This window comes from Chionomys nivalis, chromosome 25, assembly GCF_950005125.1.
Source record: "Chionomys nivalis chromosome 25, mChiNiv1.1, whole genome shotgun sequence".
Taxonomy (NCBI): Eukaryota; Metazoa; Chordata; class Mammalia; order Rodentia; family Cricetidae; genus Chionomys; species Chionomys nivalis.
Genome location: NC_080110.1, coordinates 18,929,525 through 18,954,254, shown reverse-complemented (window position 1 = coordinate 18,954,254; position 24,730 = coordinate 18,929,525). Strand labels below are relative to the sequence as shown.

The 24,730-nt window shown below is 37.2% G+C and overlaps 1 protein-coding gene across 2 annotated transcripts in view; it reads left to right on the top strand.

Moving 5' to 3' along the window:
* The window catches only part of Ptprq (protein tyrosine phosphatase receptor type Q), a 169,657-nt gene that overhangs the window by 126,533 nt on the left and 18,394 nt on the right, over window positions 1-24,730 (top strand). For both annotated transcript variants that reach the window (XM_057757836.1, XM_057757837.1), the window contains exons 34-38: window positions 5,040-5,139; window positions 8,431-8,559; window positions 19,972-19,998; window positions 20,661-20,742; window positions 24,237-24,327. In XM_057757836.1, the coding sequence (XP_057613819.1) occupies window positions 5,040-5,139; window positions 8,431-8,559; window positions 19,972-19,998; window positions 20,661-20,742; window positions 24,237-24,327 (429 nt within the window). The remainder of the gene's footprint in view (window positions 1-5,039; window positions 5,140-8,430; window positions 8,560-19,971; window positions 19,999-20,660; window positions 20,743-24,236; window positions 24,328-24,730) is intronic.

The following is a 24,730-nucleotide window of genomic DNA, read 5'->3' as shown; positions in this document are numbered from 1 at the left end:
GAGGAAAGGAGGGGAGCAGAGAAAAATGTATAGCTCAATAAAATCAATTAGAAAATTTAAGAGGATACTTGTCAGCAATGGCTATCTCTTCATTTCGTATACTGTAACCAAGGGAGGGGGCTAAACAAGCCCCCAGTTTCAGAAACACATACTGTTTGTGTTTGGAAAGATGACTACTTTCACCAAATCATCCAGAACTAATTCCTACGTGCCCTATAAATGGAGGGCACCTTCACCCTGTGAATGATGCGGGATGAAAGATAAAGCTTTCACAAAGACCATAAAAGCAGTTACCAGTGGGACACAGACCAGACAGAGCAAACTGAGTCCCAATGGGCTGGTAAGTGACCAAGAAGGAACCCATTATCCAATGACTCAAAGTTCAGTCGAATATTCATATATCAGCGATGTAAGGAAAGCCTTTTGGATGCTTTCTTAGACTGACCTTTTGGGGACTCCCTCTTGATGGATAGTGGTTTTATAATTGGCTTTTGCCCTGTAATGTTTAAATGGCTATCGGAACAGTGACAGATGCCAGAGGAGGCCATTAACCGAGGCCATGGAATAGAAAAAGGATGCTTGGCAAAAGAGCACGGCAGAGAAGATAAAGTAGAAGGACTCAGAATGGAAATAACATTGATTGTCTCAGTGGTGAGAAAATGCCCACGGATGGAACAGATCCCTGAGCACCTGGGGCAAGCAAAGAGACATGGATTTGCAAGAATACCTTTGCGTCATCAGATGATGACAACGGAAGCCTGAGTCGTTTTCTGTCCCAGGTATGCTGTGTGTCAGTCAGGACAGATGGCATCACTTACAGCAGACCAGTGGAGCCCAGCGCTGCTGACAAGCCTGCTGAAGACATATGCATGAATGCAATCCTAGACTTCATCGAAGGAGGATAGGTCCCATTCAAGGTTATCCAGTCATGGGCAGATAAGCATTCATTTAGAAGTATTTGCATACCATTGGCAACAAACACTGAACTGAATAGCCTATCACCTAATAATTCAATTTTGAGAGATTTGCCAAGGCTGATCGTGCTTGAGGTAGTTGTCCTTCTCATGAGTGTTAGCATATAGGACTGAAAATAAGGGCCAAGAAAAATCATCTTATACCAACTAACTAAAAGGGTTAAAATTGAGTGAATATCTTGCATTGAGAGAACTCTTTATAACATGTAGTAAGTAGTAACTGGGAAATGACATACACCTTATTTTAATTGTACTTAATTGATTTTGTTTTCACTTTAGATTGAGTCCTAGCATTCTCGTTTTCAACGTTAACATGATTTTACTTTTACATCATGTACTCTCTCCAGCTTTTTCAGTCTTCTTCCCCAAGGCATATGAGTTGGAGGAGACTGTGAGTAGGAAATGTGTGTTTTCTAAGATTTCACAGCAGAAGGTTTCTGTGACTTGAAAGCCAGACATCCCTTTCTGTACCTAGCAGGGCCCTTGTCAGAGTAGAGCAAGAAAGCACCCTAAAGCCCATGGCAAAGGGACTCTCTGATGGCTTTCTGCTGTCACAACACTTACCATTTAATTACTGTGCAAAACATGTCATGGTGTATTCAAGCTGAGAAAGAGAAGGGGGAGGGATATTGTGTGTGTGTGTGTGTGTGTGTGTGTGTGTGTAAGAGAGAAAGAGAGAATTACTATGCCATCTGCACCATTGATCACATTTTCCAAGGTCACCCATAAGCAGAGGGAATGTTACTCGACTTAGTAAGACAGTGTTGGTGTGGGATAAACCTCACAAACTCTGCAGTCAAACAGATATATTTACTATGCTATTCATGTCGTTGGTGTGTTGACTTTAGATACCTCATGATAGCTATGAACATGCTTAAAGTATTTAACTTTGGAAATCCTATTTCTACAATGGCAATGCTAATAATACCTACTTTATAAATCAGCCGAGAGATGTGTTCAGATTAGGGAATGGCTGTGAGAGTATGACAGGATTACTAATGAGGAAACCTGACACTGTTGCTTAAATTAAAACCTGGGAAGTGGCCTTAGAAATCAAACTCTGTGTCCACTCTGTAGCATGCATTCCTACAGATAATACTAACCCATAAGCAAGAAACCTGACGCAGTGGGTTTTAACCTAGCAAAGGCATAGGCAGCATCAGCTTTCCGATCCAGGCAGTGTGACTCTGGCCAATGTCATGCTACTAACTACTGTACAACATCATGGGGGAAGACAAAATAGACAAAAAAAAAAAAAAAAAAAAAACACGTCCTGATGCTGCCTCCAATTTCCTTGTGCCAGAGATGGATGCCTCTGCTTGCTTGCTGTGCTGGGCCACTTTCTCATCTCAGCGTTTTAAGATATTTCTAGCTGTTCTCGTTTCTTTACCATCGTGTCTTGGCTTTTAAGGTTGGCATTTCAGAAATAAGCATGTTTTTGAAGTGTGTTTCATTTTTTTTGTTGTTTCTGAACAAAGATTTGACAATAGCTTTTAATTTTTTAACAATGAATAAATGACTGTTTTCTCACATTCTGGTAGACACTGTTTTTCTCCTTTCAAAATTTTGTCTGTCTGACTGTAGGAAAATGTTCTAGAAGAGCATTTTAGGGCATTCTTATTTTTAAATGAATTGATTGACCATTAGAACAATACCTATTTGTGCTTTGCAATGATGCCATGGTGTATGTAGAGAATACTGTATCATGCCAATTAACAGATGCATCACCTCAAACCCTTATCATGTTTCCCTCCTATATAACCATATTTCAAAAATATTGATATTAGTTTTTGCAAGATAGGTCTGAGTATATTAGCTTACTGGGCGAGCTGACTACCTCAGTGTGGTACACAACCCTCAGCAGGGTCAATCTTCAGAACTGTCCTCCTTCTTCTACTGGCTTGTCTTCACTTGCCCATTCTTACACACACACACACACACACACACACACACACACACACACACACACACTTGCGGGTGCGTGCTTTAAAAATCATAAAATAATAAAATTAACTGTAGCTAATTCTTCATGTTGTTTTTTAATATCCTAAAAGACTAGTAATTTCATAAGAGAAAGGAAGTCGCCCCATATGTTAACTCTCAGATCGTATATACAGAATGAAGAGGCTAGAATGATGAAGCCAATATGGTAGCGTGGTAATAATGCCTTTCATTTAACTCAAAGTCTTCATTTTAAAACGTTGAATCCCTATGCTAAAATTATGAGATACTAATTTAAGTCAGAAAATAACAGTTATGAGAAATGTGCGCTTTTTATTATACATTGCGAAACTGCAGTGCTAGAATACATTACTGACATGATGCCATTTAATTAACAGAGGCCAAGACTAGGGAGGAAATGGCTTTTGTATATTATGAGTAATACCACATAAAAGAATCCCACTTCGTATGACAGGATTTGGAGAAATGACCTCATTCCTGCATGGCGGTGAATCAGAAAGTGTGCCCTACAATCATGGTACATTGTGTCTCCTCCTGTGGGCACTTTAGTACATGTGCTCAGAGGAGTACACGCTGTTTATTAATATATTATACTTGGGCTAGTGCTTTGAGATGGCAATCTAGTCTGAAATTTCATTTTGTGGTCTCTGAAAACTGTCCTAAGGCTCTGTGTCTTACCATCACCTGATCAATGAGGTTCCTTATTCACCTTCCTGTTTCCTTTGACAAGAATATCTCCATAGGAAGCCTTATCCTCTCTGAGGAGTAGATGGGGTGGGGGGGTTGGGAGGAAGGTGGAGGAAATGGGAGGAGGGGAGGGAGTGGGAACTGGGATTGGCATGTAACATGAGAAAAAATAGTTTTTAAAGAATAAATAAAATTTTAAAAGAATATCTCGTTATATGTAACATGCTAAAAATTCATAAAACAAAGCACTGGGACTTTAATAAATGAGGAAGTACAGTTAATATCATATGAGACACTTGCTCTTATAGCATCCTTTAAATGGAGCTTGATATACTAGGGATTATGAAATTCTGATGACTATTTAAAACTCAGTATTCATTCAACTCTTCCAGTAGCCACAGGAACTTATCAGCATTTTATAATCACCAATTTAGAGGAGAGAGATAAAGCATGCATCTTTGTTTATTTTAAAGATCTTGAACTTATGTTGTCATTGAACTGAAACATTTTTATAGCAAAGTTATAAATCATATCAATTAAAATTTCCCCCAATACAGCATATGAATGTAAAAACTTTTCCATATGAGTTAGAGAGATATATATGTATTCATTCTATAACAAATCATTGAGATATTATTAAACAATCCCCTGCAGAAAAGTGATGTGACCAGAGGCTGTAGAGTAGGTTCAGTGGTTTTTAAAGTGCCTGTTACATTATAGAGAAGAGTTAGGTAACCAGCAACTGCATCAGGATGCTTACAATGCCCATAATTCCATTCCAATGATTCTTGGAACTTACTTTATTTTTCTTTCTCTCACATTGAGACTAGGATTTCATTTTTTAAAAAGCACACTTGTTACTATACAAACATACATATATACATAAACACACATGATAGTACCAATGGGAAGTAAATTATCAAGGCAAGAGAGTCAAATGTGACATAAAGGTTTCTTTTTTATCAGAGCAACTACAATAATGGAGTTTTCTTCAAATGGGAGTAGGATTCAGTTAAAAAGAGTAAATAGCACAGTTTGTACATACTGACTTTGAAATTATAACCATAAGTCTCAGTAAAAAAAATTTGGTAGGTAAATAGAAGTCTGGAGTTCATTAGTTAAAAAAAATAAGCAATTATCATATAGATGAAATTATAAATCCATGAGCCTGTCTGAGCTCACAGAGGTAAAACAAACAATTGTATGGGGAAAGAAAAAATTTTAAGAACTGACCCTCCAAATTAAAAGGAAGAAGAGGAATGGGAGAAGAGGAGTAGGAAGAGGAGAGGAGGAGACAGCAAATGCAATTTGTTTCACTGGTTCTCTTAAGTACTAGGCTGAGAAACAGTCCGTGTGGTTTGAGACTCAAGACAGAACTCCAGTATAGTGTTAATCATCGTGTTTGATCTTTTTCAGGTGAAGGACTTTCAGAAAGAACTGTCGAGATCATCCTGTCCGTCACCTTGTGTATCCTTTCAATAATCCTCCTTGGAACAGCTGTTTTTGCCTTTGCAAGGTGAGATGTGTCGCAAATGCTCTGTGGGCGTTACATCTGTCATAGTCCAATCAAGAAACCACAGCAATTATCCAAATGGGAAACACTTAGGTTTAATTTTTCTTACATTTATAAAGTACCCAACCTGCCTGGAATATATATTACAATGTTTTGAAATATGCAATGCATTATGAATTAAACACATCTAGCCCTAAAGAAGTAAATTCTGCTATTTTGATAAGAAATGTTCGATATAAATGCCAGAGAGAACACGAGTGAAAGAGAACTAAAAGGAATCAAGAGCTGAGAGTGCAGTTGAGTAGTGAGTCTCGTTAGACTAGGGAGACAGAACAAGGAAACTAAGAGCCATGAGGTCTTCTCCCAAACGTTGTCATGGGATGACTATTATAAGCATATGCAACCTTCCTGTGGCTAAGAAGCATGTCAGGGGGAAAGTGGCTCTTTGCAGATGTTACCCATACCCATCCTTATTGGAAGGTGGGAAGGTTGATTGTCGATGTATCTCATTTATACAGAATGGTTTGGGAAGATGAGGGCTTTGTGGAATGATTGGCTAATGAGATGGGCAGAGGAGCATTGAGAACTCCTCAGGTGGGCTGCTGGGTCCCCACATGGAGCATTAAAATTTCAGCACCTGTCAGGTATGTGGTGTATACCTTTAATCTGAGCACTTGGGAAGTAGAGGCAAGTGGATCTCTGTTTGAGGCCAACCTGATCTATATAGTGAATTCTAAGCAAACGAAGGCTGAAACATGAGACCCTGTCTCAAAACTCAACTCAAATCAAATTAAATCAAATCAAACATTCAGTACTAGAGCCCAGAAAGAAAAAAAAAAAACCAACTCCCTGACCCATTGCCTGCTCAGATTACTTTGCCACTCTGGACAAAGTTTAACATCCTGGCAGGTGACAAAGGAGAAAAAGCAATCAAGGTCCCAGAGATTATCACATAGGGCAAATGGAGGTTGGCGGAGCTGAAGTTTTCCGTCTAGACCACGAATCAGCTTTGTCCCACCAGACGCTCCCCAAGTAACCACACAGAGACTTATTATTAATTGTAAATGCTCAGCTAGCTTAGGCTTGTTTCCAGTCCGCTCTTACAACCTAAGTTAACCCATTTCTACTCATCTATCTGCTGCCCTAAGGCTCGCTGACCTCATCACGGTGTTTCTTAGCCCTCTGACAAAACTCCTCTGATCCTCACTCCTTCTTCTGAGCGTTCTCTCTGCCCTGAAAATCCTGTCTAGCTATCGACCAACCAGCCTTTTTATTAACAATGAGACCAACACATCTTCACAGTGTACAGAAGGATTATTCCACAGCAGATCAGTTTGTAATCTGGAGACAAAAGGGTAAATGAAACAGAACATGGTGGTTTCAGGCTACACACACACACACACACACACACACACACTCACAAAGTGAGTCTGAGTAGGGTTAAGGTATTTCAATCAGGTGCGTAAATTCTAAACCTTTTACCTAAGAGACAGCTGTTAAAGGTGTTCATTCCTATCAGGTTTTTTTTTTTTTTTTTTTTTCCCCACACATCCTTCCCTTCTCTTAAGCTGCATGTATATATTTGCTTTTCAACGTGTCTCTTCTGATTCTCAGCACGTTTAGCCCCGTCCTTCTCCCATAAAACCTCAGGGGAGATCTCTCTTTAGTTCCCTACAATGGAGGTTCACCCGAGAAACTGCCAAGATAAGAGTTTTTATTTGTAAAAATAACTAGCCTACTACCTTTCTAAGTTGCTCCATGGGTTTAATTTTTAACTAAAAACATTGCCCGTGTAGTTTGGGAGTCACACGCTGCCACCTTTTTCACCTTGAGTTAAGTCAGCATTTTAATGTATGATTTGAAAGTCTCCTTTAAAAAACATCTTTGTAACAGAGGCTGGTTTTTGGTCCTTCCAGATGATAACAAGGGGAAGCCATTATTCTAGACAATTAGAAAGAATTTACATTTTAGTAAAAGTTTTGGCACATTATCAAAATGTCCTCAACATGAAGGATAACAGGAAAATGCAGAAAGTATGTTGTACAAGTTATGGGCCTTGCCAATAAGAAGCACTCATCGTCAGTGTTCAAATCATTTGCTCCAAAACTGCATTTAACCTCCGGACTTCTTACAAGGTGAACCCTTGTATGGGAAGGAAGGGCTCTCCTATTCAGTACAGCTTCCCAGCATCTTCTTTCAGCCAAAGGGCATTGTTCTTGGGTGAACGTCAAGTGTTAGGATTTCTGAAACTCTGTTTTAGTTCATCTCATCTGAAGTGTGCTCTCTTCCCCCCTCTGGCTCCAGAGCATCTAAGTCAAACTGGATTTCTCTATGTTCTCCAAATATTACTAATAATAATCACACAAAATACCTTATCAAGGAGTCAAGTACTGTCTCATGAGTTTTTAATATTTTTCTTCACTCTTTATACATTTTGAACATACTTCTTAAATATATAGTGTCTCTGAGGATGGGGCTACATTTTATGCTCTTGATATCATCTTAGATATCAATATTTTTCATACACAACCCATAAAAATATTAATGATTAACACAGATCCAAAATAGTGTCTTGTAATGTATCACACCATATCTTAGATAATGAGTAGAGAAAGGCCTTAAATTATAAAGTCTTTGGGCTGGTGGGAGCTCATTCCTTTAATCCTAGCACTCTTGATGCAGACTCAGAAAGACTCCTTTGAGCTCAAAACCAGTTGGGTTTAAATAAAGAGTTTCAAACCAGACAGAACTCTAAAATAAGATAAAACTCTGTATTTAAAAAAAAACCCAGAATAAGCAAACAAACAAATAAAAAATCCATTATTCATTTAGTTGTTTAGGGTCATATTACCCAGTTCTGAACCTAAACTTGAGTTTTCTGATTATAAAATAGAGATAATATTTTACACCTCATATTCCCATAAAAATTAAATGAGACAATTTAAAAGCCAATGTATATATTTGATGCATGTAAAATATTCCATTATAAGAAACAATAGCTAACTGATTTTTAGCACTGATAGAGTCTTAGATATTTTTATTTTATTTTCCTTTTGTGACAAAATGAGGAGAAACTAAAGAGGGAAGGGGTAGGTCACAGGGACCAAAAGAATTATTTGTCTGAATGGTTTTGTTAGGAAGAAAGAAAGAAAGAAAGAAAGAAAGAAAGAAAGAAAGAAAGAAAGAAAGAAAAGAAAAGAAAAGAAAAGAAAAGAAAAGAAAAGAAAACACTGTACCTAATCTGCCATGCTTTCTGTGATAGTTCCTGTACTGATAGCCCTGCCCTTGTTTCAGAATTAGACAGAAGCAGAAAGAAGGTGGAACATACTCTCCTCGGGAGGCAGAGATCATTGATACTAAATTCAAGCTGGACCAGCTCATCACGGTGGCAGACTTGGAACTGAAGGACGAGAGATTAACGCGGTGAGCACACTCCTCTGGGCAAGCCGTGGTTCAGAGGGCCTGGAGCCATGACCCTCTTCTGACCTATGCTTGTTGGAAGTGTTTGTGGGGCTCCAGTTTACACAGGTCACAGAGATCTTCTTTCAAAGGCTAACCTCCATCTTCTACACACTCCTCCCTGCTATGCAGAGACTCAGTTTTATTTGAGCTCAGTGTGAACCTTGCTTGGACTGTGGTACTGAAACGAGACGTTTTCCCTGAGATGAAATATTTCTATGCATTAAAGCTTTAACATTTGATTTCATAATTCCTCTCATATAAAAGATTTTCTAACTTGGATTTTTCTAGAAATGTCCACAAATATTTACCATAAGCTTAATTTACTTATGCTTTCTAAAAGCTTGCTGTTGTTTATACCATTTATTATCGTTTATGAGAACTCTATTCATAGTGCTTTATTTCAGCATAAAAATATATAAATGTCCAAACTGTGTATGCCATTTATATTTTTAAACCTACTTAGAATTTAGAAACCAATGCAACATAAAAAGCATATTACCTTTAGAAAAAGAAATGTCAACATGTGTGCCGAATGAGTGACATTGCAGCTTAACTTTTCAAAAAAAAATAAATAAAAAGTTTAACTCTTTTAAAAAGCATTCATACTGTTCATAATATTAGCACATTTTAAAAGCTTATCAAACAAGATAATTCCCTATGTACTTAACAAAAGCTGTCACGAGACTTTCTTAAATGTATACTTAGGTGAGCACCAACGCCACAAGTTTCTTATAAGCATACGATTGTTCCAAGGCGTTGGCAAAGCCCTCTTGACATTTTAAAAGTTATAGTTAATTTTTACAAGGGCACATTAAAGTGCTTAGCATCAAAAGTAATTTGTGGTTTCTACCTTTCAAACTTGGTCTTTATTTATGTGATCATATGGTTCTCATGTCTAGAAGACGTGCTACTCAGGGAGGTCCTCCAAAACCCTAGGAAATGAAAATTATTAAGTGTCACTACAATGTAAGGACATGTAGTGTGTGTGATAACCTTTTAACTTTAGATATTGATCACTGTTTGTATTCTACTACAATCAAAGGAAGGCGCTCTAAAGGTTTTTGTATGGAATTGTATATTACCTAGTACTGTGTAGCTTGTTTGTCTTTATATAAGCAAAACTATATGTAGAAGAAAAATGGATTCCCAACACAGCCTTTACAGTAAACTGGATTATCAGAACGCTAGAGCATCCTCAGCTCCAGCTCACCTCCTGGCTGTCTTGAGGACCAACCAAACTTCAGCAATTGCCCTCTTTCTTTCTGCACTCTTTTCTCAATTCCTATGTCTCTCCCACAGGGCCAGGCTGGCCACAATCCTTCTGAATGTGTATAAGGGAATAACCTCAACTCTCTCAGCGACATTATTTGGAGCTGCTTAAAAAAATATAGTGGAATCCTGCAGTGAGTCATAGGAAGGCTACAAAAATTCTTTGTGACCATTTTCATTTTGTCCTGAAGCATCTTTATTGAACCGGTAGAAATCCACAGTAGGCAGATCTTGAGAAGTTCAATACAGTACAAGCATGAGAAAGAGCACCCATTGAGGTGACTTTTCCTCATGGATATGGGTGCTGGGGTTGCTTTCCTGAATGTGGTGTGTTTGCAGAGCATAACCAATCTCTACTCCTTAGCATTCAACACAGCTAGGACACTGTGTGGTTTTCTTTTCGAGTTTTTGTCTTGGTAAGGACCATCTTGGCAGTTACAGAGAGGTTTTGGGTAATAGAAATGTAGGCCAGGTCTCTACCAATTCTTTGTTAGTGGGCATTTTTTTTTAAAAAAAATTATTTTTCCATTCAATTATTTACATTTCCTTCCCAAGTCCCAATCCCCTCCTGTTCCCCCACACCCCCTCCTTTCTATCCCACCCTGCTTGAGAGAGGGCAGGGAAACCTGCCCTGTGGGAAGCCCAAGGCCCTCCCCCTATACATTCAGGCCTAGGGAGCTGTGCATCCATATAGACTACAGTCCCAAAAAGCCAGAACTGGGCAGTTTTTTTTTAATATTTATTTATTTATTATGTATACAATATTCTGCCTCCATGTATGCCTGAAGGCCAGAAGAGGGCACCAGACCTCCTTACAGATGGCTGTGAGCCACCATGTGGTTGCTGGGAATTGAACTCAGGACCTTTGGAAGAGCAGGCAATACTCTTAACGGCTGAGCCATCTCTCCAGCCCAGAACTGGGCAGTTTTAATTCAAGTGTGTGCTTATTTTCTTTTGGTTCTTTATTGATCTTCCGGTTTCATGCTATTTTATCTATATATCATACTACTTGTTAAGACATAAAAGATCAAAATAATATTTTAAATATGTTTGATTTCTGTATCACAGAAAATCATTATTTGAATAATAATAAAATTGAAAATATTAATTTCCATTCATCCCACTTTACCATTTTGTGTGTAGAACTACAGAGTTTATGTTATAAAAATCCTCCCTGGGGAATCAGCTGAGCTTCTGTAGTTACCCTCTTCCTTTCCTTCTTTTTCCCTTATTCATCGCTGTGTGTCCTTCACAAGGTTGGGTCCCTTCCATTCTGAAACAACACAAAAAGAGTTATATGTACCAATGACCCATAACAAATATGATTTGCTGGATTTAGTATGGAAATCATTAAAATTTTCATGTTAGTAAAGTCACTAATACATTAGACAAGGCTAAAAATTAATAACTGAATATAAGTGCATTAGACATATTTGCATGGGAGCTGGTTATCAGTGGAGTGTAACAACATTGGCATTCTTTGAGGTGCTTCACAATCTAAGTATGTTCCAAGTCAGAAATGAAAGTTTAGTTCTGGAAATGAAGAGTCAAGGAGATTAGGTTTTCTCCAGAAATTACTGGCTACCTTATACCAAGTGCCAACTGTGTGCAGGAAGGAGCTCAGCTTCCTTGAAACCTACCCAGTTCTCATTTGTTTGCTGTCCAGGTCATGGGTGCATCCTTCCAAACTGCCAGAATTGTCTTGTTCAAATGAGCTTGCACCTACCCTTAGTGCTGTTATATCTTCACCTGTCCAAGAGAAAGCACTAGTCTTTAAAGACTGTATTAATTCTAAGGAGTTACATGGTTGATATAAACAAAGTCAAGATGCTTAGTAGTGCATAATGCTGTAGGCTTGAGTTTACATTATGAAATCATTTAGTATTTATGCATTCTACTGTGTATTTCTGTTTCAAAACTCATTGTATAAATGTTCATTCTTTAATTAAATTCCACTCTGCATCCCAACGAGTTTGAAGATCCATTCTCCACATTGTACATTTCTTTCCCAATGAAGTCCAAAAATATACAAATTAGTACTTACTGATTGTATGAGAATTTTAAGAGATGTGCTAAGAAAATGTTTTAAATCCTTAGTCAGAGTTCAAGGTCAGCAAGTACAACTTACTAAGATCTTGTCTTTAAATAAACAAAAAAAATATAAGAAAAGAAAAAAGAAAGAAAGAAAGACAAAAAAGAATGAAGGAATAAAGAGAGAGAGAGAGAGAGAGAAAGAAAGAAAGAAAGAAAGAAAGAAAGAAAGAAAGAAAGAAAGAAAGGGGGAAAAGTAAAAGTTCTGAGCAAACAACTAAGTCAACTACTGCCTGTCTAACCTATCTTGAAGTCATCTCCATTACTTAAAAATATAATTTAATAAATAATGTAATTGTATATATGTCCTTTGTAAGCTGTATATCAACATGCAATGGGTATTGTTACTGTTATTTGTATTTGTAAAATTAAAAACTATTCCACTTCACTATCATACATAGAAATTAACAACATAATAGTTACTATTATTACAAGCAAGTTTTACTTATTATTTACTTATTAGTACTTGCAGAAACTAGAAACTAGAAAACTGTAGAAGTGCAATTTTTATTCTGGATTGAGTAAGAATCTGCTTGGTTTGGTGGTGCAAGCCTTTAATCCTGGGACCTGTGAGGCAAGGCCAGGAAGATCTCTGAATCAGAAGCTAATCCAGTCTACATAGCGCATTCCATGTGAGCCAGACCTACATAATTGGATGCCATTTCAAAATAAAATAAACAATAATTGACACAAGAACTAAGTGTAAGATCATTTGCACATAGATTGCCATCATTGCTTGATAGATTCTGATTATTAATTTTACATCTGTTCTAAATTTACGATCTCTTTGTAACCAGTGGGGAAAAATATCTGAGTCTGTAGTACAATTCCTCACTGGCAGAATGAACTGTAAGACAACCAATGCTCATGTTCCCATAGTGGCAAATAGAAGATAATGTGGTATCATGCACTCAATGAATAATGAATCTTTACTTCCAGATACTCTTCGTTTTTCTTTAGACGCAAAGAGATTTTTGTCATCCAGTAAGTGGCGTGGGAATGCAGAGTTCTGCTGTGATTATTTTGATTTTGCCAGGTGCTGTGCTGTCTGTTTTACAATACATGATATTGAGCATTTTGTTGCTTGATATGCCATTCTTTCCAAGGCCAGAAAGAAAAGAAAGCATTTTCTTCCTGTGCTGTGTTCTTTCTACGACTGCATGCTGTTGCTATGGTAAAATTCTTACCAAAATGCACATTGACTTACAATGTGTATGTATTGAAGCTATGTTGTGTTCTTACGTTGGTATAGTTTTGATGGTAAATTGGATTCTCATCTAGATTTTGTTTTTCACAAGCTTACCACTTTTACCAAGCACCCTCTGTGATACAAGAGTTTAATTTTCCATATGATGATGGAGAATAATTTACAAAAGGTCATTTCTCCAAGAGCAGGTGTCAGTCTCTAAGAAGCAATGCAATGGCTTTTCCTGTCCTCTGTTCTCCAGCTATGATTTATGAAAACTTAAATTTCTGTCCTGATCAGTAGGTAACCAACTGTGCCCTTCCAGGAACTACCCTAAAGCATGGTGATTCCATTTGTGTCCTGGCACAAATATAGCAGTGTGAAGTGATTAATAATATTATTAATAATAGCAGGGATGGCCCAAAGCTAAATTAGAGGTCTGGAGATAATAAATGTCTAGAGGTAAATCGTTTGGATGGAGGCAGCGGATGAAAAGGCATTTGATTTCAAAATCACAAACCTATTAACGAGGAGCAAGTATCCATAACCCAGAGGGCAATAGGAGCTAGGATTCCTAACATTCTACTTGACAATGTATAATACATCTAGTGATTAAAGTAAAAGGGAATAGGCCTTTTCTATTCTAGGCACACTTGATATTTTATAATTAAAACTAATCCTGTTTTATTTTAGTTTAAATAGGGAGCAGATCAACATGGACAGAATTAGAAATTTTATGAAACACTTTATTTTCAGAGAATTTCCCTGATGGCATGATACCTGTCAATGTCAAAAGCTCTTAGACTTAAGATTTCATTGATCTTCTTACATATAAACCATCCATTTCCAGCCAGCATTATAAGCTGACCTTTGGGAATTGTTGATTCCTGGTGTATTGGCTGCTCAATTTAACTCCAGTTAATGTTTGCCATCAGCATGAAATAGAATAATTTTATAGTCATTTTCCCTTCTTGCAATGAGTGCCAATGAAAGAGATAAGCTTGATATTTTGGGTGAATCAATTTCTGCCTAACTCCTTCCTGTCCATATGTGATGCTAGCGGACCTGACCTACATACGATGTCTGTGCTGCTTCCCAAGCTCTTACACAGGGCTTCCATTGCTCGCCTGCAACCTTCACAGATAGCTCAGGCCAGAATTCCTATACAGCGTGTGAGGCCTTTTCAAGACATCTGCACCGAGGGCACTCACACCTCTTAACACAGCTGTCCGCAGCCTCACAACTCTCTGCTCCTGTCTCGTTGCCCCTGAGATAAATAATCTGTGCCCACGGTTAGTGAAATAAAACATCTGTCAAGGGTTTATTTGCAACTGTGCTAATGGAGAGAGGCTTTGTAGCAAGGAAAATGCAATGCCTGCCACGCAGGGAGCCTCCCCTTCACTGGTTGGCAGCAGGGTGAATACTGCCTTCTTATCTCATCTAGAAGCTATTCCCCTGGCCTGAATGAGAGGAACCTGTCACCGATTGTTCCGTGATTACGGCTATGTCTCCCTTAGGAGATGACGCTTTAGAATCAGAGTTACTCTTTTAGAATCTTTCTAATTTTTGTTGGGACTCACAGAACAATTACTGGGTTGACGTGACAAAAGATGAAAGGGATTTGAAAGAACACTGTTTCAAAGCCCAAAGCAGATTTAAAACATTAGGGTAGGAAGGGATTAAAAAATATCTATAATTATGACTGACAATGGACAGGTGACAATTGTGATCATAAAAGAGGCAGATAAAACCCTAGGAATAACTAGGGATGATCAAATACATAATATAAAAACTTATTCAAAAACTTACTATTTCACAAAAACTTTGTATTTCTCAAAACCTAAAAAATTTAACTTGTACATTTTACTGGGGAGAGTCTTCCCTGATTCATTATTTGAATAGCCTGGACATGATCTGGTGTACAATCCATGTATTTTATCAAATCAGTGTTTTATTTTATTTTAACCTTATTGAGCTATTCAAGGGGAAAAGACAGTTTCTCTGTTTGTCCTGTAGCACTGTTAATGCTGATTTGAGCTGCCTCTCTCCTTCCACTGTGGACTTACCTCTATAAGGATGATATTTTAATGCCCTGTAGATTTCAACTAATTGGCCTTGGGGGAAAGCGGACTCCCTGGCAATACAGTCTTTCATCACCTCTGCTAACGTAAATAAATGGTTCCTCCTTGGGACCATAGGAGTCATCTGAGTGGAATTTAAGTTTCTGATAGACTTTCAAGCAATGAGTTCAGCAGTGAAATAATACTCTTTCTACCCAAAGACGCAGGATTTAAGCCAACTAGAATTTATGTAATGAAGAGATTTATGTAATAAAAGTATTTAGTCCTTTATATTGAAAACTGGTCAGTAATCTTACAAAAATCTGGTCAATTCCAAACTTGATTTATCTGTGTAATGAGCTGAATATGATTTGACAGTTACCTTCATTGCCAGAAGTGAACATGAGTGCTGTCCCAATGTGAAAATGAGTTCCACTCAACAGTTTTTAAAAACTTTTAAATTTTTTAATTAATAGAAACTTTTGGATGGAGGGTGGAGGCCCCCTTAGAACACTTTATTTGAAAGCATCACTGCTGAACTGATACTGTTGGGTTTTGTCCATCATCTCAGTGAGTTTCTTTTTTTAATTTTTTAATTTATATGTATGAGTGTTCTGTCTTTCTGAGCATCAGATCCAATTATAGATGGTTATGAGCCATCATGTGGTTGCTGGGAATCGAACCTCTGGAAGAGCAACCAGTACTCTTAACCACTGAGCCATCTCCCCAGCCCATCAGTGAGTTTCTTAGGGCATATATACACAACCAGTCTTCCCTCAAGGAATTCAACTGTGCTCTCAGTGATAAACATGTGAAAGCATTGTTCTCACAGTGGGTACACCCACTTTTCTGGCCATGCATTTTCCAATTTAATGTTTTTGAGTAAAAATAAAAGTTCAGAATTTAAAAGGAAATGAATTATTCATTTATTTTGATTATTTATTAATAATTAGTATTATTAACATGATTTATTATCAAATGGCATATGAGTTAGAAATATAGCTATACAGCCTACAAGAATCAAATACAGCCATATAGCATGAAGCTAAGGAATCAGAGCAATGGGGTGGGCAGAACACAAACAAAAGAGGGAGAAATGGGATTTCTACTTGAGATAGCTGGATACAAATTCTAAAATACCATCTCCATTTCTGTTGTCATACATAAAAATTTCAAACTTTTAATTTATACATAAGTATGATATAAACATAGGCTAAAATGTACCAAAATTTAGGAGTTATAAGCTTTATTTCTTATGTTACATAAAGATAATTATGAAAAATAATTACAGAAAGTTTGATTTTAGATAGTTATAGAAACCAAAATAAAGACAGATAAGAGCCCATCATCTTCCTTCCTTCCTTCCTTCCTTCCTTCCTTCCTTCCTTCCTTCCTTCCTTCCTCCCTCCCTCCCTCCCTCCCTCCCTCCCTCTCTCTTTCTTTCCTTCTTTCCCTCCCCCCTCTTTTTCCCTTCCTTGCTTCCTTCCTTCCTTCCTTTTTTCCTTCTTTTCTCCCTCCCTCTCTTTTTCCCTTCCTTCTTTCCTCCCTCCCTTCCTTCCTTTCTTTTTTCTCTTCCTCTTTCCCTCCCTTCTCTTTCTTTCCCTTTCCTTTTCTTTTTTTCTCCTTTTTTTCCTTTCTTATTTTCCTTTCCCCCTCCCTCCTCCTTTCCTTTCCCTCCCTCACTTCCTTCTTCCTTTTTCCTTTTCCCTCCCTCCCTCCCTCCCTCCCTCCCTCCCTCCCTCCCTCCCTCCCTCTCTCCCTCCCTCCCTCCCTCCCCTCCTTCCTTCCTTCCTTTCTTTCATTTGTGGGGCTGTAGAAAGTTTCCTGAGATTCTCTTGCAGCAGCCTCCCAAGTGCTGTTATGGTAGGTGTGGTCCTTTCTTTCCTTTGCTTTTTTTTTGAGAAGGCAAACACAATTTGTTGTTCCATTTCTAACTTACTAAGTGGCTATCAGTTGTTACACTGTATACATTAGGAGACTTAATATAAAAATATAGAGGCTTTATTTAGAATTGATTATTTTTTATTAGTAAATCTAATGATTACACTTATTTCATGTGTTAGTTTTGGGCCTCCTAAAAATTCATAGTTTCCTAAGAACTGGGTGAGAAAACCCATTCAATTTCAGTATCATTTCACAATAATATTAATAACAGATTCATTATTATTATAAAATTATGAAGAATGTTAGTCCTTTCTTGAATGTCAAATATATATAAACAAAAAATGTATGCATGCTTAGTATATGAATTGAAATATCTATGTAAAACTGTAGAAAGTTTTTTATTCTTAGAAATCAGTTTGCACAGAAAGAAGACATTATTTTCTTGTCTATGCCATTAGGTGAGGCTCACTGGGTGTTAACTTTTGAATAGGATTAAGAGGGTTGAAGGGGAGAGGAGAGGCAGAGAGGGAACAAAGAAAAATTGTAGAGCTCAATAAAAAGCATTTAAAAAAAGGAAATAAGTAGAAATTGGATGTAAATAAAATGCATAGAATAAAGATGAAGGGCCCCTAGAGGAATATGTATGTGAGGGGCTTTGTAGTCAAGGTCAGTAGCAAAATATTTTATAAAATCTGCTAATGGAGTGGTGGTTTGTTACACCTTTAATCCCTGCCTTGGGGAGGCAGAGGCAGGAGGTTCTCTGAGTTCAACGGCAGCCTGCTCTACAGAGTGATTCCCAGGACAGCCAGGGCAACACAAAGAAATGCTGTTTCAAAAAACCAAAGAGAGAAATGGGGGCTGGAGGGTGAGGAAGAAACCTGCTCACAATAGCATAGCTGATAATAGAGCAATATTTCAAGTCAGTAAGCCCATCTTATTTTATGAGGCATGAATGCACAAATATCTAACGAATCTCATAGTTAGGTAGTTGAAATTTTAAATTAGAATCTATAGAGGGATATTTCTTATAAAATATTAAAAAAGTAAAATTAAGACAAATTTCTAATTTTTCACTGAGGAAAAATGACCTTAGAAAAATAATATTTTCACTGTTTATAAGTTGTAAGTGAAGGACAGAGTTCATTACTGAAAAAGTCAGAGTGTGGATAATATGACCTTTTTCTAGGTCTTACTTATTTGCACTTAATGTTATTCATATTTCATATCCCTTTCACAAACATGCATTGATTTGGATAATTCCTTGTTCATGACTTCCCAAAAAGAAGCATCCATCTCAGAGTTCAATTATTCAAGTAACATAAATTTCTCTAGTACAGCCTTAATGATCCTGAATCTGCCAGGTAGATCATCTGTCATCTACACTGAGATCAAAAACTTTCATTTCCACGCAGTCGCGTGAAATGGTGTCTCAAAATGCAAAGATCCAAGTCATTTCTCAAGCGCAGGTAATCAAGATTTGCCTAGCCTAACACATTTCCCTTTCGCTATTTTTAAAGAACCGGGTAGCGCGGAAGGTGAGCCAACTCTAGTCCCCGGAGCGGAGGCGCTTTTCTGAGGCAGGGTCACTTCTCTCTGTTCTTCTTGCTGGTCTTTGCTGAGGGTAGGCATTTCCAGCAGGCATGGATTATTGTGCCTGTCTCTATAGCATATATCTACTGGCTCCAGTGCCTCACATTTTCTGTGTTGCGTTCTCCATTTAAACCAAAGCTTTTCTGATTGAACAACCAGATCAGCTGTTTCTGAATCCCTGGAGCTATAGTAAGAAGCTCTCTGTTGCCGTCTTGGACGCACTTTAGGCTGCTGTGGGAAACTCTTCAGCTTATCCTGCTACTCACAGCTCAGCCCTTACAGCTTTGTCTCTTCCACGTTTGATGCTAGGATGACGATAGAATGTTTTACCGGTTCGCAGTGGGAAAAGTAGCAGGCTATTTTCTCTTTGACATCACTGACTTAGAATTCTAATATCCGGGTTCATAATACCTGCTGCTTCATTCCCACAAGTTCCATTAAATCTTTTTTTTTGTCATAAAATATATTCCTTTTTGACTCACGTTTTCTCCATTAGACATACATCTTTGGGATCCTTTTCATAATAGTTAATCATCATGTCTTGTTCTTCAATCTAATCATTTCATTTCATGCATTTGTAACTTTGAAAATACATATTTAAAATTTTTCTTGAAGTTTATTGTAAAATAATTTGTAATATCATCCGAATTGTAAAACTTTGAAAAAGTTCCCTTCTGCATTTTGGTTGTGTATATATTTGTGCCTTTTGTGCTTTTTTTTGCAGTGCAAATTTGTTGTGCATGATATTTTTTAACAGGGAACATATCTCTAAGTGTGTGTTGCATTATGTATTTTTTCTGTTAAAATATTTCGTGCTTCAGAGTTTAACTTTGTCAGTCACATATCACAAAAATGTACATAAAGTTGTTGAAATGGCTGAAATATGATTGTTATGACTGTATATTAACCAAAACTCGGTCATGAAACAAGATTTGAGCAATATAATATAATTCTGAACAATTTCTGCTTCCCGTTTTTGCCACACTTTCTAAATAAAGAAAATGTTTCTTGAATCTGTATTAACTCTTTCTCCTATGCAATATATTAAAAGTTGGCCTGCTTTTAATGCCCCGTCTCAAACGATAATGCTACCTTTATAACTTGGAAGAGAAGCTAAAATAGTTTCAATTAATATAATTTTTGAAAATGGAATTAATTCTTGCATGTTTGTCGAAACCATAATGTACTTATACGTTATTGATTTACGATAATTTTCTGATTTTAATCTAGAACTCTTTCAGAATGAGCCATCCACTCCCACTCACAATGCATCTAACATGGTCTCTGTTGCAGGTTACTTAGTTATAGAAAATCCATCAAGTAAGTCTGTGAACTCTTTCCCCTTCCTTCTGAATATCAGCTTTAGATTCACTGACTTGATGACTCTTAATGTGTGGCTCTCTTTCTGAATGCTTGTTGGAAAAACCTTTAAGCTGGATATAAATCATAAAAGCATGACTAATTGCATGGTAACTGGAGAAATGCCTTCTCTCTCTCTGGGGTGAAGCCTGCATGTCTGTATTTTAACTTGGGAAGTAATATGGAGGATATTTAAACCCCTTTGGGCTTAAAAGCCATATCATTATGAGAATGAGGTCACTGCAATATTTTATATCTTCTAAAACCTTGTAATGTGTAAAATTCTTCTGTATGACAAAGAGCTATTATGTGCATTTAAGAGTCAATGATAACTTTATGCCCTTACATTTATGTGAAAACCTTTGTTCATGAAAATGTTAACTCTTTCCTTTGAAGTCGCTGAGACATTGAAAGAATTTTGCCTGATGAATGCAAAGAAAGTGAGTTTAAAGAGGAAGAGCTCCTTTAGTAAATAGGACAGGGCGACTTTGAAGGACTGTGTGAAGGGTTTTACAGTGTCCTTGTTGCTTAGATACTAGCAGGGCAAACAGTGCCCAAGCTTTCCCTTAAGCTAAAGCGCACAAACTAACATGGTTCCGTTCAATACCTTTCTTTCCTTGGAGGCCGATAAGCAAGAAATCCTTCCTGCAGCATGTCGAGGAACTCTGCACAAACAGCAACCTAAAGTTTCAGGAGGAATTTTCGGTATGTTGCCAGCAGTTGTCACAACATTGCAAGACCTCCGGTAGTTTCCTGTGTCACATTTCATGTCCATTTTAAGCATGCCAGGCCATGGAGGACTCTGGCCTTGATAATCAATACCCAATTACCAGGTTGATTGTTTAGATAGTAATGTTACCCTGGGTGGCCTTTGGTGCAACCTCCTCAGAGGATTCACCTACTGTGTTAGGAGAAGGTGATCTTCTTCGGGCCTCCCTGCAATGGCAGGCTGGCCCAGCTCCCTGCTCTTTCATCCTGCTGGAACTGGAAACACAGAGGGATGGATTCCTTAGTTTATATTTGTGTGTGAGTTCTAGATCGTACTGTAAATGTAGGTCTACACTGAAATATTTGTGTTAGATTTAGGCACTTAATGATTACATGTTGTGTTTTATGGTAAGAACATTGAATAATGAGTGTAACTTAAAGCGCATTTGTGCTGTAAAATGATCAGGGAACAGAGCCGGACATTTGTAGACACTGCAGATACTATGACTTCTAGAACTACCATGATACAGATAAGTAATACCTACGTCCAATGAGGTCTGTTTCTACGTTGTTATTAATTAAATGCTGTCTTACATGGAGAGTTGTAAAACTAAAACCTCATTGCTTAAGTTATTCTAAAGTTGAATATAATTTTACTTTTTAAACAATTTTATCATGTTTCTTTGATATAGTATTTTTATTAATTAGCTGAGTATCATATATCAATAAAATTGAAATTGTTTAGACACATAAAGCTTAGAGCTGTAAACAATCTATTTTAAGAGTCCTAAATACCTTATCTAGCTGATCTGATTATTTTACATTGTGAAAGCAAAGTAGATTTTATATTGTACCCAAAAGTCTACTTCTACCTTTTTATTCATGAATTTCTTAGTGTGTGAACTTCTGAAACAAAGAGGCAGACAATTGGCTTAAATAATTCAGAATTATAAAATTTCAGTTTCTCAGGGAGGAATAAGAAGAATGTGAGGGAATGAATGGAGCCCCCTGCTGCTTGTTGGTTATACTTCTTAAGTAATACTGGGCTGGGCTTAGCAAGGCCACAGGAGCCATGAAGTTCCCTTAGCATTTACACAGAAAGAAATTTTAATTTTTCAGGAGCAAAAGTGTAATTTTACTAGAAAAGGAGCAAGCATAAATAAATTATTCATGACTAAGTAGATAAACAGTTTTATTAACAAATGCATTTCCATGTATTCAGAAAAATTCTAGCTTTTGAGGGGGGGCATGTTACTCTTTTGTAAAAACAAACAAACAAAAAACCCAAATCATTCTTATCCTTATGCTTTATTAAGTCTTTTAAAAAACCAAAGTTATTACATCATAATAAACATATATATTGGATGCACAAATTTTTTTAGTCTTTGACCTCATGTTTTATTTTCTTATCTTTTAGTTATTTATTAGGTTTTGTTCTATGGCATGCAATACGCATTTACAAGCTGAATGAATTTACACAAATTGCCTAATCTCTCTACCCCCCCCAATGTCTTCATCCATAAAAGGATAATATCTAACCCACTGAACTGAGAATACTAAAGTTACTACGTACAGAATGTGTAGAAAGTGCTTGGCACAAATCTCATGGATGATAATCTCTTAGACTTTTGGTTTCAAGCCTTTAAAGGTTGAACCATCTCGCCAGCTGTAGGTTGATCACTTCTACCACACATAAACTCAGAGTAAGATCTGTAGTGATGAGAGACATGTTTCAAACAGGACGAATGGATTGTGATTGAAATGTGCATAAAGATGTGGGAATTAATGTTAAATGCTGGCTTAAATGAATACACATGGTGATGTCTCAAACAGTAGCAGGAGCCGAATCCCAATGAGAAGATAAAGAGGGAACTACTCCAGAGAGGGAGAATAAATACAAAAGCAGGAGGAGGGCCAAGTAATCTGTTCATCTTGTTCCCAGGGAGAGGACATCAATCAGCAGCAGAAAGAGCCACCTAGGGAAGACCACTGAGGTTCTATGGCCTAATAAGAATAAGACCCTCCTCCCCCCGTATCAAGATGCTATTCAAACTACCATACTGGTGACTGAATGTGGGTTACCATAGCCACAATCACTTAAGACTATAAATGGAAACTCGTACGTGGATTAATTCCAAACTGTATTATTTTCAACTCAATTTCCAGCGTCTTTCCTTCCCCTTCCCCTTTCAATTCTTCTAACACATTAACACCGGGAAGCTATTTTGGGTCTTCTAATTTTGTTCATTTCTTTAATAAGCCTTGTTGCTTTTACCCTAACTTGCCCATGATATATCTGTATATGAAAAGAACTCTTCAGTATCTCTTTTATTTTTAGTAGAAGGGAGAAAGGAGAAGTGTTGAATTAAAAGAAATATTTTATAATTACATTAAAATGGAAAATATAGTCTATTATCTTTACAGATGATGCAATAATTTCATGAATGGCAATCACTGGCCCAACCAAACAATCAATACATTTTCTTCCACCAGCTTCCTTAAAGATGCATTAGAAAGAGCAAGACAGACAGCTGCAGCAGTTTTCTTTCCAATGTCAACAGTCGATCTTCCCACCTCTTCAGCTGTGTCAGATCATTCTAAATCACACCTTTGCATTCCACTATCAATTTAACAAGGCCCACGGAGTGCGGTATTGACCTTTGACATCTTCTCAAAATGACCAGGGTTGTGCCAATTAATAAGCATGAAATCACACTGTCTGGGGAGAAAAAACAAAAAATAAATCATTCAACTCCCTTCTTCCCTCTAAAGAGGCATTAACATATTAAATAACAGTTGTGTGCGCCTGATGAAGCCATGGGTAGCATGTGGCACCTTAGTGCTCTCCAGAGGTCAGTGAAATTATCTCAAGGAAAGGCCGATCAAAATCATTCAGAATAGTAATAGGGACATCTAGGGAAAATCATTGCTATTCATTTGACCTTGTTCCCATTTCTATGATAGGAATTTTTAATTAAAAATAATAAAAAAAAGTGTGCCCTGGGAGAATAGCTCTGCAATAAATTGCAAATAAATAAATAAATAAAATAAAATAAATAAAAACCAAAAACATTTATGACTGGGATGATAGTTCAGGAGGCCAACCCTGACAGCATGAAGACACAAATTGGATACGTAGAACTTATATAAAAGCTGTCTAGGGTAGCAGGCATTTGTAAGACCAGCACTGGGGACATGGGCACAGATAGATACCTGAGGCTAGTTGACCAGACAGTATAACCTACTTGCTAAGCCCCAGGCCAATAAAAGATGCTTTGTTTTGTTTTTTATAAAAGAAATAAAATTAAATTGGCCTGTGGCACTGAGGAATAACACTCAAGGTTGTCTCTTATGCTCCAACATGTAGATGCACATACATGTGGGAATATATACACACAACCTAGAATGATTTAGAATAAAGAATTGTGCTTTACTAAGCAGAATTTTATATTTACCAAATTTAAACTTTGCAATGACTTTTTCCCCCACAGGAATTACCAAAATTTCTTCAAGATCTTTCTTCAACGGATGCTGACCTCCCATGGAATAGAGCAAAAAATCGCTTTCCAAACATAAAACCATGTATGTTCCATTTCCATCTGTGTTCCAACTGTGAAGTGTTTTTAAATGCCCACCATCTCAACTTTTTGCATTTGTTGAAGGTTTCCTTCCACATTAGTTGAATTGCAACAATACACTTCATTAATGGTAGCTTTCAAGTTGTATCGCATTTGCTTTGTTCCTAATTACTGAAGTTAATTTAGATGGTTTTTAGTTTGCTCACACAAGTTTCATTTATGCAGGTGCAAGAAACTGTAGATTGACCTGCTTTTCAGCTTTGTAATTTAACTCTTTTAACATCTTCCTACTGAACATGTCTCAAAGGGAAGGGAAATTCATACTTAGCTCTGTGTATTAGATTTCTTTAAGAGTATAGTAGTCTTATGCAACATTACATGCCTTGCAAAATAGTAGTTGATGATCA